The following is a 16,665-nucleotide window of genomic DNA, read 5'->3' as shown; positions in this document are numbered from 1 at the left end:
ACATGCTATATCAGCCTGATTGGCTGAAGCCTCTGTCACTCAGCTCTCTGCGCTGTGATTGGATGCCTGCTCTCCCCTGCGCAGGGAGGGGGGCCAGAGGCTGTGTCCTGTCACTGTCCTCGGCCCCCCTCCTCCAGAAGCATGTGGGCTACCTCTCTGCTGCATCTGCCAGGCACTGCAGTTTCCTTCTATACTCTATGCACTGCCTCCGGTGGTAGTGCAGAGAACAGATGGGAACGCCAGCACTTGGATACATTATTAGGTGAGTCTGTGCTTACTTCCTTTATCCTCCCCGCTGTGCTCTGAATCAGTGCGGGGAGGATGGGGATGAGGAGGGGGGGATTCTTTAACCTGGAGGACACTAGATGGCCCCTGCCAGGAAAATAATATAAATTGAAAATTAAAAGAAACCAAAACGTGGACAGTGCATTACATCTGATATGTAAGTAGAGCAAGCATTTATTTACTTACATATGTATCTTTGTGAGGGGCATATGATGGCTAACAGTTGTTCTTTAAAATAAACACATGATGTAGCTGCAAATGAATATTACATACTAACCTCAGCGTCAGTTCCTCTCAGAAGCTCATCATTTTCTTCTTACAATGATCCTTTCCAGTTCTGACAGTATTTTGTCAGAACTGAAATATACCAGTTGTTGACAGTTATTTATCAGCAGCTGTCAGTTATAACTGAATGTTCAAGGTAATGTCCATGTTTCCCTACGGCTCAAGTGGGTGATATTACAATTTAACAGTGTGCTGACCAGGAAGCTGTTAAGGGGTAGTGGCCATTTTTAAAATGGAGGACTGAGAATTCCATTGATCACAGTGGACAAATGGGACACAAGAGAAAAGAAACAGATTGAGGAGTAGACTACACAGGAGGTAAGTATGGCCTGTGTATGGTTATTTTGACTTTTTATTATCACTTCCGGTTCTCTTTAAGCTTTCATGTTGACTTTTCTTCCTACAGGCCAGGGACAACAGCAAATACTGCTTGTGTACTTTTATGAAGCTACACATATATTTTAGATTCAGTGGTGGTACACTAAGTAACAGAAAAAATTAAAGTACATCAGCAGAACCCGCCCCCACCCCCCCTTCCCTGCATGACTCTTATTCTTCCTTCTATTTGAATGACTATTGTACAGTGCCAGTGGATCACAGCACTCGGTCAGCAGTACTAGGTTATGACAAGCGTGACAGGGATCCCCTGCTGCTCTCTGACGTGTATGACGTTTCTCTGTAAGAAAGGAGGACTGTGGGACATGATTAGAATCAATGAGAGTCATAAATCTTCAATGACACAGAATTCAGGCTTTGCTGTAATCAGGTCATTAACGCCCACACTCTCCAAGTCGGTGTAATAATTCTACTGGGGTTCGTACACCTCCTGGAAATACAGATGTATCCAATGTAAAACAATGTGTAAGAGCATGGATGTTAATAAAGCCCACACTGCTTCAGCCAGGGGACGGCATGAACATTGATTTTAATTAATAGTAATGAGCAATGCTACCTATTTACTAATCCAAGACCCCCTCTTCATGATAAAGAACTCCAGTAATTAGTGCATTGATTCTTTGTGCTCAAAATCTATAAGCAGAACACTTCAAGAGGACCCCGAGCCATCATTTGAAAATAAGACCTCCATAAACCCAAATTCCAGGCAAAAAGGTAGAGTAAATACGTGTTACATATATATTCAGTTAGCTGTATAGTACAGTATAGTGACCAGCCCACCTCCATCCAGCTGTTTGAACAATGAAAGAGCATCACCAAACTGTTACACACACACACACACACACACCCGCGCGCGCAAACACACACACACACACACACACACACACACACACACACACACACACACACACACGCACTAATTCTGGTGAACTGCATGTGCTAGCATGTGCTAGTATTGTACTGTAATACATCCTTGATCTTTTCTCTTTGTGGAATGTTTGCCTATATGTCCCAACTATCCTAAGGAGAAGGCAAGCTGTAGATTCTCTATCTGTATCCCTTAGTAATGTTGCTACATTATACTAAAGTAATAAAGTACAAGTGTGGAGATGTTGTAACCTATAAGGATCTGTTTACGCCTTCTGTGCCATCGAGGTTTCATGTATGCCTTTTTCTATGTATTTATTTGCGCATGTTAGCGTGCATTTGTTTTTACATTGCAATGTGCTATTATTGTGCAGTACCACAATGAAATCCCAGAGCTACTCATTAGCATACATATCTGGTACAAATGATTTGGGTGTTTTCAAAACTTTGTCATGAATGCAAATGTAAAAACTGACAAAACCACGGAGCTTGTTTGTCTCCATAGAAATGTATTGTGGCCGCTGTGTAGAAAAATGCAGCAGTGTGTTGTTGTTATGCGCTGCTGTACAATGCACGGAAGTGGCCAGTGCCACAGAACAGGACTGGAATCCAACACAACATGCATAGTGTGAATGGGCCCTAAACCAAGAAAAGAAACCACAACCATATGTAAATACATAATCTATGAGTCCCATTAAAAACGAAAATTGTACTAAAATTAGCTCACAATACATGTAAATCTAGATTCTACTGTGCTCAGAACTTTATCAAGCATATATTCACTATTTATCAAAATCCACACGCAGAAATAAATGCCCCAGTTTTTCTTAAGGAAATACTTGGTAGAAGCCACTCTCTTAATTGATCTTTTTTCTGTGTTTGCCCAATTAACTGGAAACCAGAACTAGGACTTGCGCTCTGAGTCATCGCCGCAGTATTTAGAAGACATGGCTAAAATTCTGCTATCTTCAAAGCATAGTTATCTTCAAAGGATTTTATTTCTCTCTTTCACTTAGAGCATTCTGAAAAGAAAATGCTGAAATAATTTGATTTTATGTTCATAAACCTGTGTGCCTGGCTGTGCTCACTGTGCAATGTGCTGCCCGCTCATGCACTGGAGTTAATCTGCTGCTTCACACCTACACTACAGTGCACCTGATCTATTTGTATGCAGCTGAGGTTCTGTTTGATGTAGTTATCGCAATGGCTTGCCCCTTAGGATGTGTCACACTAATCGCTCTCAAAAATAGCTTCTCTTCACCCCAGCATTATGAAGGTTCAGCACTTGTACCCCACAGCTAGTGGGAACCCAGCCGTAAAATGATTTGTTGCAGACCACGGCAGCTGTCTACTTAACTGTTTCATGTCTACAGATGTATCTCAATCACACAGATTCTGTGCCAGTCAGTGGAGACAAAGCTCACTGCTCAGCAGATTATCTCGCTGTTCTCTAATGGAGGAGAAAGAGAGTCTAAAGACCGTAGTTTGTACTGCTAGGGGCTCCTTTACACATATACTCTCAGAGCAAATTTAACAGCAAGATTTTCAATCCAGCATTTTTGTTTCTAAAAAAACCCAACAAACTATAACATGCTAAGAGCCAATGTAGGAAAAAAGTAGACCGTTAATTCTGCAAAGTCTGCTTCCTCTAGTAGAAAACATCTACTGTATGTCAGTTGTTTATAGCTACCGGCATACAACTGGGCACTTGCTTTGTCTTATCTACACTGGAATGTGTGATCATTGTTTCCACCTATAGCAGTGCAGTACAAGCACATATAATACTTAGTTTATTGAAGAGGATCAAAAGTCGAGTATTCCTAACTTATAACTAAATCAAACTGGTGTATCTGTTACTCTGTTAACTGCTTGCCGATTGCATCACGCCGATGGGCGTGGCCGTGGCGGCAGCCCCAGGACCGCCTAACATCGATCAGCGTAAAGTCCTGGGGCTTCATTATGCAGGAGATCGCGTGCACGCATCTCCTGCTTGGTAGGCTCCACCTTCAGTCTCCCAGCGGCGACAGCCACTCGGAGACTGCTAGACGTCGAATTAGCTGTCTAATTAGCATGTACAGTGGCTCTGCCCTCCAGAAGCAGGCAAGTGATCGGCTGGCGGGGGGAAGGAGGGGGGGACGACAACATATAAATAAATAAAAAAAACAGGGACATTTATTAAAAAATAAACAAATAAATATTAAATAAACAAACATCGGGGGGGGGGGGCGTTGGGCGATCTGACCCCACCAACAGAGAGCTCTGTTGGTGGGGAGAAAAGAGGAGAGGAAACTCCATCCCCTAACCCTAACTGGCCGAAATGTGATCCAAAGCTCCTTAGCCACCCCTACCTCTGCGTTGCTGTGGCCCACCCCAAGCTCAGGAGCCGCCAATTTGGCTCTGGCTGCCAAGCTGGGGGTGGGCTGCGGCAATGCAGGGGGGGGGTGGCCACACGGCTTTGGAAATCTTTAGGGTAAAGAAAAACAATGTGGCAGCAATTGGCTAGGCCATATTTTTTGGACAACTGCGTTGTTCCTCCTTGCAGCAAGAAGCCCATATTTGATGTAAAACTCTGCAGTGCAACTGAACATCAAGCAATTTTGTCAGGAAAAAAAAAATATATATATATAAAAAAAGCAAGAAAAAAGTACAATAAGCTGGTTGCCTACTGTGCACACCCTTAAACTAACACTTTGTAGAAGTACCTTTTGAATTAATTACAGTATTTACTCGTCTTGGGTACACCTGCCATTAGTTCAAGAGACTCTGATAAACCCCAAATATTGTTCAGCTCTCCTAGTAGCATTTTTCTGACATCAAGGGCCTGATTCACCTACAAGCTGCGGCTGTTTCCAATTTGACCGTGGCTCCCATCATTCTGCAAAGACACAGCCCAAATTGATAAGCCATGCCATGCGATTCGGCCAAGCAGCTCATTGCAGGTATAGGCAGCATTTCCTCGCTCCTCTCGTATGCGGGGATTCATTCAGAATTCCACCCTAGTGGAAAACGGGCTCTAAACTCAGTTGCCTGCTAAAGCTTACAAAGAATCAAAAGGATCTCACTGATACATTTTATCAGTCAGGAGAAAAGTACAAAACATTTTCACATTGCTGGATATACTATGGAACACAATTAGGACTGTCATACAAAAGTGTGGAAAATTAGGAACAACAGGGTTAAATTGGTTATACCTCCAAAAGTGAAGATAAGTGAAGAGACAAGATGAAAACTGGTCAGAGAGGCTGCCAAAGGACCTACAGCAACACTGAAAGAGCTGCAAGTACTGGTTGTGTTCTACATATGACAACAATCTCCCATATTCTTCATAAGTCTGGACTATGGGGTAGGGTTGCAGATGGAAGCTTTTTCTCAAAAAAATAAATAAACATCTAGGCCCAACTAATATTTACAAAACATATTACTACATTGCATCACTAAAAGAACACCATACCGACAGTGAAGCGTGGTGGCAATATCATTTTTAGGTTTCCTTTTCTTCAGTTGGGATTGGGGATTAGGTCAAAGTGGAGGGAATTGTGAACAGTTCCAAATATCAGTCACTTTTGACCCAAACATTTATCTTGTAGCCCCTGATTAGGAATGCAGACATACACTTTCCTTTTATTTATTTCTCCATGTAGATAGAGGCCCTTTGTTTACATATAGCTGCAATACAGAACTTCTAAGTTGAGTCAGTTCAGGAGCTCATGTGTCATTTTCCATGCCTGCTTTGACAGTTGGCTGATGGTATAATGGTTAAGGGCTCTGCCTCTGACACAGGAGACCAGGGTTTGAATCTCGGCTCTGCCTGTTCAGTAAGCCAGCACTAATTCAGTAGGAGACCTTTGGCAAGTCTCCCTTACACTGCTACTGCCAATAGAGCGCGCCCTAGTGGCTGCTGCTCTGCTCTGGCGCTTTGAGTCCGCAAGGAGAAAAGTGCAATATAAATGGTATTTGTCTTGTCTTGTCTTGTCTTGTCTTTGACGCCAAAGACTCAATATGCTGCAGGCGGAATCAGGGTGTGAAGCAGCATGTGCTTTTCTGTGCTGGCTCTGTGAACAGTAAGCAATAGGTTGACCTTAGGGTACTCTAAAGGAGTACATCAATGATAATCTCGGATATTATTGAATTTTATCAGCGGAATACCTAAGCAGCTGGGGGTGACCGAAAACTATAAGAAAAGTATAGGGGACTAAAATAAACCAAAAAGCCCTCCTACTAAAAAGCAATGCTTAGCTTGGTTTGCTTTCTCAAAACAGAAGGTATTTGCAATAATTCAGCTTTAAGTGTGTAACTGTGGTTACCCACAATGCACCTCGGCCGAATATGCAATTTTATCAAATCTACAGTATGTAGCAGAAGGATAAACTGAGTGAATACACAGTTTATTCAATGGATAATCCTATTATATAGAAGTGGTGAAATTGTACAATCAAGATTGTATAACTAATCACTTCAGCGTTAAAGAGGAACTCCAGTGAAAATAATATTATAAAAAAAGTGCTTCATTTTTACAATAATTATGTATAAATGATTTAGTCAGTGTTTTCCCATTGTAAAATCTTTCCTCTCCCTTATTTACATTGTGGCATTTACCACATGGTGACATTTTTACTGCTGGAAGGTGATGTCAGTGGAAGGAGATGCTGCTTGCTTTTTTTGGCAGTTGGACCCAGCTGTAAACAGCTGTTATTTCCCACAATGCAATGAGATTCACAGACAGGGAACTGTCAGAACCATGGTCCTGACATCACACTGTGGGAGGGGTTTCAACACAATATTAGCTATACAGAGCCCCCTGATGATCCGTTTGTGAAAAGGAAAAGATTTCTCATGGGAAAGGGGGTATCAGCTACTGATTGGGATTAAGTTCAATTCTTGGTCACGGTTTATCTTTAAGAGTTCCCAAAGAAGAAAGAAAGGTAGTGGGGTCATCATGTCAATGGCCCTGACTGCATGCTGTACTGTAAATGCAGCATGTGATAGACATTTGAAGCGGGATTGTCACCGTAAAAAAAATCAAATTTCAACAGCAACTGGTCTGAGTGTATTAAGTGATAAAGATGCTAATCCTGCATTCAAAACTGTCTCTGCTGTTATGGTTTGGAGTTATCACATACCTTAGGAGCACTGGCCCTTTAATAGCCAATGCCATTCAGTTGCATGCTGGGGGTTCTTTTTATCTATAATACTGTATAGTCCTCCTCTTCCCTTTATTTCCCTGCCTAGCTGAAACAAGATCCCCTGCTCACTTGTGTTTACAAGCAAGGCAGAGGTGACTCAGCGATTGGAGCAGAAAATAAAAAAAAAAAGTTTATCTTCTCCCTACTCCCCTTCGGGGGCTCTCCCTACACCGCTTCACTCTTCCTCCCCCTATCCAATCCACCACTTACAACCATTAGCGCATCGGTGAGTACCTTATGGCACCCTCCCCCTGCTTCCATTTAGTCCTGATGTCACAGGTATTCGATGTCACCCCTGAAATGGTCCACCCCACCTGCATACAGGACCTATTACATTTCGTGCACTCTCCATTGCATATCCGTAGACCCCAATACCTTGGGAGTGTTGGTAAATGTTGCCTTGGGCTGCCAACGCTCACTTGATCTGCTTCGAATATAGGCCTCTTCAGTGAGGCATATTGCACTATCAGGGCTTTGTTGTATTTATAACCCCAATGTTTTATGAATGTTTATTTTACAAAAGTTGAAATGTTTGTATTTCTGCAATTTTTTTCAATAAATATTTTTTGTGACAAAAAAAAAAAAGTTAAGGGAAGAAATGACACCAGTATTTAGCCTCAAACTTTGGGCAAAAGACATGGCCCCCACCAGGAACAGAATTCTCTTCATTTACTATATCAAATTCACTGAAATCAAAACGTGGACAGTACAATACATGTGTTATGTAAGTAAATCAAGTATTTATCTACTATATATGTGTTTTTTTCCCTGGCATAGTACGGCTGATCCTACTGCTTTAAAGGTCTCACATGGAAGACACATATTTGAACCAAAAGTCCCATTTAAATCAGCATGATTTTCAATGTTGTTCACTTCCCTATACATTAATTATGCTTTTGGTGTGGATGAGCCCCTAGGCCACAGCTTAGTAGTGTAATTACTGCATGTGATACATCATACATTGATACCGCTACAAACTCACTGGGACGTCAGCCTTATATATTAGAGAATAATAGACTAGGCATCCCATCCCTGCAAGAAAAAGTGTTTTCTCTAGGTCTAAAGGGCTGCAATCTTGCATAAGAAATATATGTAATAAAGCAATCAATCATTACAGTACATATACAGTAAAAATTCACAATCTGTTCTAGGAAAGTAGCACCAGCCATAAGACATATTTCCCATTATGTTTCTAAAGTCAAAATGTTTCTACCATGACAGTCAAATAGGGAACAAAAATTATGAGCCGACTTCGTTTGATAATATGGCATCGATTAAAGTAATGAAAGGCATCACAGAGACAAAGACTGCTTAGACAATATAGTCACTACACTTCCTCTTACTTTTTTGCTAAATATGTCCTATTACAGCTGACAGTTCACTGCTTCCAAATTGTTGAACATGTAAAGCAATGTTATGAGAAAATAGGCGAAGGAACTTACAACAAGGCAAACTGAAAACAATATCTCCTGTCCAGGTAAAAACAAATTAACCCAATGTCTTTAGTCTTTTCCCAGAAGAGATAACATTTAAGTTTAAGTTTATAAAAAGACTCCTTAATACCGTAGTTTTAAGCTAAACAGCAGTGGTCTTTCATAGTGGCAAATGGGTAGTGCCAACAGCCTGGGGATGGGAAGTTTGGGCAAGCAGGCTCTAGGAAGTTGAGTGCACATGCTCAGTGTCATATCCAGAGGTTGTTAAATAGACCTATGAGTGCTGGCAGAATTGCCACAAAGGTTGAAGGGGTGTGGGTCCAGCCTATCAGAGCTCAGACCATACACCGCACACTGCATCAAGAAGGTCTGCATAGCTGTCATCTCATAAGGAGGCCTTTTGTAAAGAAAATATACAAGAACGCCCATATACAGCTTGCTGAAAAAAGCAGACTAAAGATATAAATTACTGAAACCATGTCCTGTGGTCCAATGAGACCAAAATAAACGTATTTGTTTTGGATGGTGTCAAGTGTGTGTGGTGGCAACCAGGTGAGGAATACAAAGACAAGTGTGTCTAGCCTAAATAAGTAAATGGGGTCATGGGGCCATGCTTCTCTCCCTCTCTCGCTAATGCAGAGCAGCGTGCAGTGGAAAAGACATACCAGAGCTCCAGACACCATACCCTTCTCTTCTTACAGCTGCTGGCTGTTCTGCTGCATCCTCTTTAGGCTCCCAAAGTGTGTCACCTGACACATGTCAGGTCAAGTGACACATCGGGAGCTGTATGGAGAAGAGAGCGGTGCCTGGAGCTCTGGTATGTCTTTTCCACTGCACACTGCTCTGCATTAGTGAGAGAGGGAGAGAAGCATATCCCCATGACCCCATTTACTTATTTAGGCTAGATAGATGGCTCTGGGAAGAAGAAAGTGCTACGTAGTGGTCCTGGCCGGTTGGACTATTGAATTCACCTACACCTATACTATCCAGAGACTACTGTATTGCTGTTTATTGGTATATAGCCCCGCCCTCACAGTGATGTTCATCCTAGGCTATGATGTTACAAAGCCTTCTTCTCCCGGTGGATTCTAGAGTTGATTCTGCTCACTTCGTAACACACAACAAACATTCCACAGTGATGCACCTTGCCAACAGTAAAGACGTCACTACCTGCGATACATTTAGGAATGTAACTCAGGTTGAGGAAAGATTTTACAGTGGACTGACTAAATCATTTCTAAAGCAATATTGTAAAAAAAAACAACAGAAATTGTAATCATTAAGTTATATTTAGTAAAGTTCCTTTTTAGCTGTTGGAAATAGGTAGACTTTTAATCACAGCAGGAAGTCTTAATGCACTGTAATTGTTAGAGCTCTCATTAGTAAACAGCACACGGTCAGCTGTTTTCTATGGCATATGCTTGGGGATGCCTAGAAACTCAGGTGAAGAGTAAATTATAATCTCAGGATGACCCTCTGAAGAATGGTTTCCTCATCTGCTCGCAATTGTTAAGAAAATGTATATTTCATAGGATGCCCTGCGTACTACGCGTACACCAGTCAACCAAGCACAATTACCCAGAGAAGAGGCTCTTTATTCCTCACTGTATCTCATCATCACTCAGATCTCCTGGTGTCAGGCATGAATCCCAGTTGGTAATAATTTAATTATGAGCATAGAAAGAATAAATAATTGTTTTGTGATGCAAATCTGAATTTTCTTTTCCAAACGCTGACACCACTGATGTGTTCTGGGTATTGAGAATTCATGACGTGGGAACTGCAGAGTAGTTAATCAAAAAGAAAACAAAGTAGTTATCACAATGTTTTTACCGTGATGTGTCAAAAATCGTAAGCCACATACCTAATGTAAAAGCCTACTCAGATGTAAAGGGAGAAGAACCTAAAAGAAGCTAAAAGAAGCATAGATCCACATAATATGAAAAACAGATCAGCGTGAGTATTTTGTAACATACATAAGATGTTGTCAACTTTCCATATCCAACTACTTTTGTGTTGCAGGAAGGAAAAAGTGAATCAGAGCCTCACTATTAACACCTACCGTTAAACAAAAACGGTCACAAAATACTGTAAGTATCAAGGAGTGTTGTATCCAACAAACAGGCCGCATTTCTGTTTCGGTTACTGCCCAAAGAGAAAAGAAAGGAAAATGAATTCTTGAAAATTCACAGCTGAGTACGGTAGCTGTGGCCAAGGACATCTTCGGATTGAATCTTTACTCCCTTTAAAAGTTCACCAACGCATTTATGGATAAGAGCAACAAAGATGCATACACTTCAGTAGGTCTTCTATATGAAAATTCAAGCCAGGGTTATTGAATTCCATGAGTTGTCTAGAACTATTTAATACTCTAGCATAGTGACAGGGCTCCTGTTAAATGTTTTTTACTTTCTGCCAGCTGGTAAGGTTTCTGAGCCCTAAGAAAAAACCTTTGACTAACCACTCTAAAAAAACAGAAGGGCTTATTCCCACCATGACATACCTGGTGCACTGCTGGCTGCTGGGATCCAGGATGTAAAGCCTTCCATCTGCTTCTCCCCTTCCTGCTGTCTCGTCGAACCTCCAGTGTTTTGGAACCCAGATCTTCCTCTCCTAAATAAAATAAACAGTTTGAAGAAAACAGATGAAAATGATGGTGTTGCGTTCTCATCTGCCAATATATCTGCCTGTAGTTAAAGTGCACCTTAACTGAGAGGGATATGGATGTTTCCTTTTAACAATACCAGTTGCTCGTCAGTTCTGCTGATCTCTTTGGCTGCAGTGTGGCTGAATTACACACCTGAAACAAGCATGCAGCTAATCCAGTCTGACTTCAGTCAGAGCACCTGATCTGCATGCTTGTTCAGGGGCTGTGGTTAAGAGACACAGGATCAGCAGTAGAGTCAGGCAACTGGTATTATTTTAAAAGCAAAAATCCATATCCTTCTCAGTTTAGGTTCACATTAAAGCTAAAACTATTGTAACAAAGGCAGAAAGGGCAGATTCCATATTTGCATCCTCCAGCAGTTCATGTTTCTTCCTATCCTGAATCCCTAATTCACAGGACAGCCAACATTGTCTCCACCGCCTGCCATGCCTCAATACCTTCATAACAAAGAGTCACACACCCTATCAGTGTGCAAACTAGTCTATCACAGAAAGCAATGGTGCAGTCTTTCACTACAATCTTTGAATCCACTTTCACATCATCAACTATGGTTTAGGTCATGCTCTGTACGAGAGAAGGTTAGACTGCAATGCATCATCTGATCAGCAGAAAGAATTGTTGGCTGCAGTCCACCTTCCCTGCAGGATCCAGCAGGTGCAAAAATAGACCACAACTGCCTATGACCCCTCTCACCCTGCCAACGCCATCTCCGAACTTCTGCCTTCAGGATAAGATACCAGTCTGTTATACAAAAAAACTTCCAGGTACAGGAACAGCTTTTTTCGCTCAGGCAGAAGCCCTGCTTATTTGCAGAACCATGCTAATTCTGACACTGCTGAGGAAAGTATTGCACAGAACTGGAAAAAAATACTTCATCAAGTTTTTCAAGTTATTTTAATTCCTATACTGCCCTTGATCGTAATAATCTTTACTGTTTTTCCTTGTATAATATTGTCTGTGTTTGTTAAGTAGTGATGGTTATCAGGGCCGGATTTGTACTTTCTACCGCCCTAGGCCAGCAGTCAACAACTCCCTGCCACCTCCCCCCCCTGCCACCTCGTATGTATGCGTATGCCTAATATTATATCACTGACTGTGAGCTCTTCTGAGGACAGTCAGTGATATGACTATGTATTCTGTAATGTGCTGCACAAGATGTAACTACTATAAAAATACATAATAATAATATGGTAGGACATTACACTATGACTATGGTAAGATTAGATTGTGAGCTCCTCTGAGGACAGTCAGTGACATGACTATGTACTTTGTAATGTGCTGCAGAAGATGACAGTGCAATATACTGTAAATATATAATAATAATATGGTAGGACATTACACTATGACTATGGTAGGATTAGTGTACTTTCTACCGCCCTAGGCCAGCAGTCAACAACTCCCCGCCACCTCCCCCCCGCCACCTCGTATGTATGCGTATGCCTGATATTATATCACTGACTGTGAGCTCCTCTGAGGACAATCAGTGACATGACTATGTACTCTGTAATGTGCTGCAGAAAATGTCACCGCTATATAAATACCTAATAATAATATCGTAGGACATTACACTGTGACTTTGGTAGCATTAGATTGTGAGCTCCTGTGAGGACAATCAAAATGCAAGCGAGAGGGAAAGGAAGATGTGCAAAAGTGGGGGAAAGAATAGAGATAGGAAGAATTAGAGGGAGAGATAGCACAAGACAGCAGATTAAAAGAGAGAGGGAACAAGATGGGGAAGAGGGTATGGAAAAAGGACAGAAATAGTGCACAAGATGAGAGAACAAGGGAGGGAGAATGTGGAGGGAAGAAAAGAAAGTAGAGGAAGAAAGAAGACGTTTGTGGAGTGACAGAATGAACAATAATTCAGGCAGAGCAAACTGAAAGAAAACATTCTGGCAAGTCAGCTTATCTGGTGTATTGTAGCTACGGACTGCGTTACAGGTCATTAGGTCACATACCCGACCCGTGCGTGTCTGTTCTTATTGCTGCCTGACTGCGGGCTCCCCTGCACAATCAGCTAGAGATATACAGTCCTGCTGCTGAGTCGCCTCTCCTTCACTAACTTCCCATCACTCACTGCAGTCATCAGCAGCATGGTGGCTCACAGTCAGAGTGAGCTGTGCATATCGTATACGGCACCACTCGTATACAGTACAGTGAGAAAAGTGAGCTGTGAAAGAGAGACAAGCAGGGCTACATATCGCTGAATTCATGCAGACGGGCCAGGCAATCAGCCAGCTGTACAGGACAGAAGTAAAACACCACACAATAATAATGGCAGTATTTGTATAGCGCCTTTCTCCTGTCGGACTCAAAGCGCTTGCGAGGCAGCCACTAGAGCGCACTCAGTAGGCAGTAGCAGTGTTAGGGAGTCTTGCCCAAGAAACTCCTTACTGAAATAGGTGCCGGCTTACTGAAGAGGCAGAGCCGAGATTCGAACCCAGGTCTCTTGTGTCAGAGGCAGAGCCCTTAACCATTACTCTATCCAGCCACTACTGGAGTTATTATATTACACAAGGAGTTATTATAAAACAACTGATATGCTGTCAATTGCGCCCTGAATTAAGCCCTGCCCTAGGCCAAGGCCTACTCGGCCTGCCCACAAATCCGGCCCTGATGGTCATGTCTAGGAGAACTCATGGAGACTGAAGAAGCATGAGATTTGTTTGATTAGCTGACAAATTTGCAAAGCTCTGATTTGCTGTGATCACATCCTACTTTAGCACATGATCATGACTAGCAAACCAGAGACTTACATATCTATCACCTGACCAAACTGATTACAAACTGATGCTTCTCTATGAGTTCTCCTAGACATGACCATCACCACTGTTAAGCAACTGCTAAGTCAAATTCCTTGTTAGCGCAAATGTATTTGGCCAAAATAAAATGATTCTTAAGCTAGTCTATGACATAACAGTTTAACTTAAGCCTGTTGCCTAAATGTTGACTGCTGAGTTTTCAGTTACGTGGGGTACCTCTAATCTCCAGCATACTCTTTGTACAAGGCTTTGACAAAACTTTAAGGCTTATTGATGTTTATATTTTTCCATCAGATTAGGGTGCATGGAATGTATGACAGACCTGATCACTAGTCTGAATCTTAGAACGCAACTGTAATAAGTGACAATTACTCCTATAGACTGCAGCCTACTTACAAAGCCATAAGCAAGTGAGGCCTGCAAAGCACCAGAAACATGGTCAAGAACAAAAGTAAGGTTTTTAACCTTTAATAAGAAACTAGGGTCAGAAATCAAAAAATAATTTTACTCACCTGCTCGCCTGTAAACAAGTGAAGGTGCTTAAAGGAATACTGTATGGGGCAAAGGGGAAAAAGAGTTGAACCTACCTGGGGCTTCTAATGGTCCCCTGCAGACGTCCTGTGTCCGCGCAGCCACTCGCCGATGCTCCGGTCCCCGCCGCCGGGTACTTCTGGAATTTGCAACTTTAAAGTCGTAAAACCACTGCATCTTACTGTGCCAGCGTGGCCTTCTCTTCACTCCCGCTGATGTCCCCGGGAGCGTACTCCCCAGGGGCATGCCGTACTGTGCCTGCGCAGTACACTCCTGTGACATCAGCAGGAGCAAGGAGAAGGCTGCGCAGTGGCAAATTTCGGAAGTGAACCGGCGGCGGAGACCAGAGCATCAGCGAGTGGCTGCGCGGCCACAGGACGTCTGCGGGGGACCATTAGAAGCCCCAGGTAAGTTAAACTTTTTTCACCTTAGCTCATACAGGAATCCTTTAAATGCTATGCTGTGTTTGTTTTGGTGGAAGCCTTGACAAACCAGCCCCCAGCCTCTGTAACCACCCCCAGACGGTTATCTACACATTAATATGACATGACATCTATGCTAATCTCTTCACAATGGCTGGGTTCCCACTACAACGGGTGCACAATGGTGCATTCACAGCGTATCCCTGTTGCATGTCTATCACCATGTTCCCATTCATCATTGTGCGTCTGTTCTGTACGCATTCCACTGCCATTGCTGCTGCTGTTCAGGTCTCCACCAGGGCTCAGCTTCATTGGGCAGGACACTTGGCCGGTATATAAACCGGAGTACTGGCAGAAGCAGGCTCCCATTAAATTGCACCAAGAATCCTCCCTTGCAACAGGGAGAATTCTCACTGGTCCACCACACAGCGAACCAATGAGAATTCTCCCTGTTGCCAAGCAAGATTAATTTGTTTTTTGCAATCCAATGGGAGCCTGCTTCTGCCCTGGTTCCAATCTATATTATACACTGGGTTGTAAAAGTATTCAGACCCCTTGAAGTTTTCCACATTTTGTCATATTACTGCCATAAACATGAATCAATTTTATTGGAATTCCACATGAAAGACCAACACAAAGTGGTGTACACATGAGAAGTGGAACGAAAATCATACATTATTCCAAACATTTTTTACAAATAAATAACTGCAAAGTGGTGTGTGCATAATTATTCGGCCCCCGGCCTGCCTATAGACATTGCCTGATGAGTGCTAATGACTAAATAGAGTGCACCTGTGTGTAATCTAATGTCAGTACAAATACAGCTGCTCTGTGAGGACCTCAGAGGTTGTCTAAGAGAATATTGGGAGCAACAACACCGTGAAGTCCAAAGAACACTCAAGACAGGTCCAAGACAGGTCAGGGATCAAGTTATTGAGAAATTTAAAGCAGGCTTAGGTTACAAAAAGATTTCCAAAGCCTTGAACATCCCAAGGAGCACTGTTCAAGCAATCATTCAGAAATGGAAGGAGTATGGCACAACTGTAAACCTACCAAGACAAGGCCATCCACTTAAACTCACAAGCCGAACAAGGAGAGCGCTGATCAGAAATGCAGTCAAGAGGCCCATGGTGACTCTGGACGAGCTGCAGAGATCTACAGCTCAGGTGGGAGACTCTGTCCATAGGACAACTATTATTCATGCACTGTACAAAGTTGGCCTTTATGGAAGAGTGGCAAGAAGAAAGGCATTGTTAACAGAAAGCATAAGAAGTCTCGTTTGCAGTTTGCCACAAACCATGTGGGGGACACGGCAACCATGTGGAAGAAAGTGCTCTGGTCAGATGAGACCAAAATGCAAAACGTTATGTGTGGCAGAAAACTAACACTGCACATCACTCTGAACACACCATCCCCACTGTTAAATATGGTGGTGGCAGCATCATCTCGGGGGGTGCATCTCTTCAGCAGGGACAGGGAAGCTGGTCAGAGTTGATGGGAAGATGGATGGAGCCAAATATAGGGCAAACTTGGAAGCAAACCTCTTGGAGACTGCAAAAGACTTGAGACTGGGGCGGAGGTTCACCTTCCAGCAGGACAATGACCCTAAACATAAAGCCAGGGCAACAATGGAATTGTTTAAAACAAAACATATCTATGTGTTAGAATGGCCCAGTCAAAGTCCAGATCTAAATCCAATCGAGAATCTGTGGCAAGATCTGAAAACTACTGTTCACAAACGCTGTCCATCTAATCTGACTGAGCTGTTTTGCAAAGAAGAATGGGCAAGGATTTCAGTCTCTATATGTGCAAAGCTGGTAGAGACATACCCTA

The 16,665-nt window shown here is 42.6% G+C and overlaps 1 protein-coding gene across 4 annotated transcripts in view; it reads right to left on the bottom strand.

Moving 5' to 3' along the window:
• The window catches only part of ARHGEF9 (Cdc42 guanine nucleotide exchange factor 9), a 662,656-nt gene that overhangs the window by 510,401 nt on the left and 135,590 nt on the right, over positions 1-16,665 (bottom strand). For all 4 annotated transcript variants that reach the window (XM_068247541.1, XM_068247542.1, XM_068247540.1 and 1 more), the window contains one exon: positions 10,953-11,062. In XM_068247541.1, coding sequence (XP_068103642.1) covers positions 10,953-11,062 — 110 coding nt within the window. The remainder of the gene's footprint in view (positions 1-10,952; positions 11,063-16,665) is intronic.

Source organism: Hyperolius riggenbachi, chromosome 8, assembly GCF_040937935.1.
Source record: "Hyperolius riggenbachi isolate aHypRig1 chromosome 8, aHypRig1.pri, whole genome shotgun sequence".
In the NCBI taxonomy this organism is placed as follows: Eukaryota; Metazoa; Chordata; class Amphibia; order Anura; family Hyperoliidae; genus Hyperolius; species Hyperolius riggenbachi.
The sequence above is the reverse complement of the archived record's forward strand: the minus strand, read 5'-3'. Positions and strand labels throughout refer to the sequence as shown.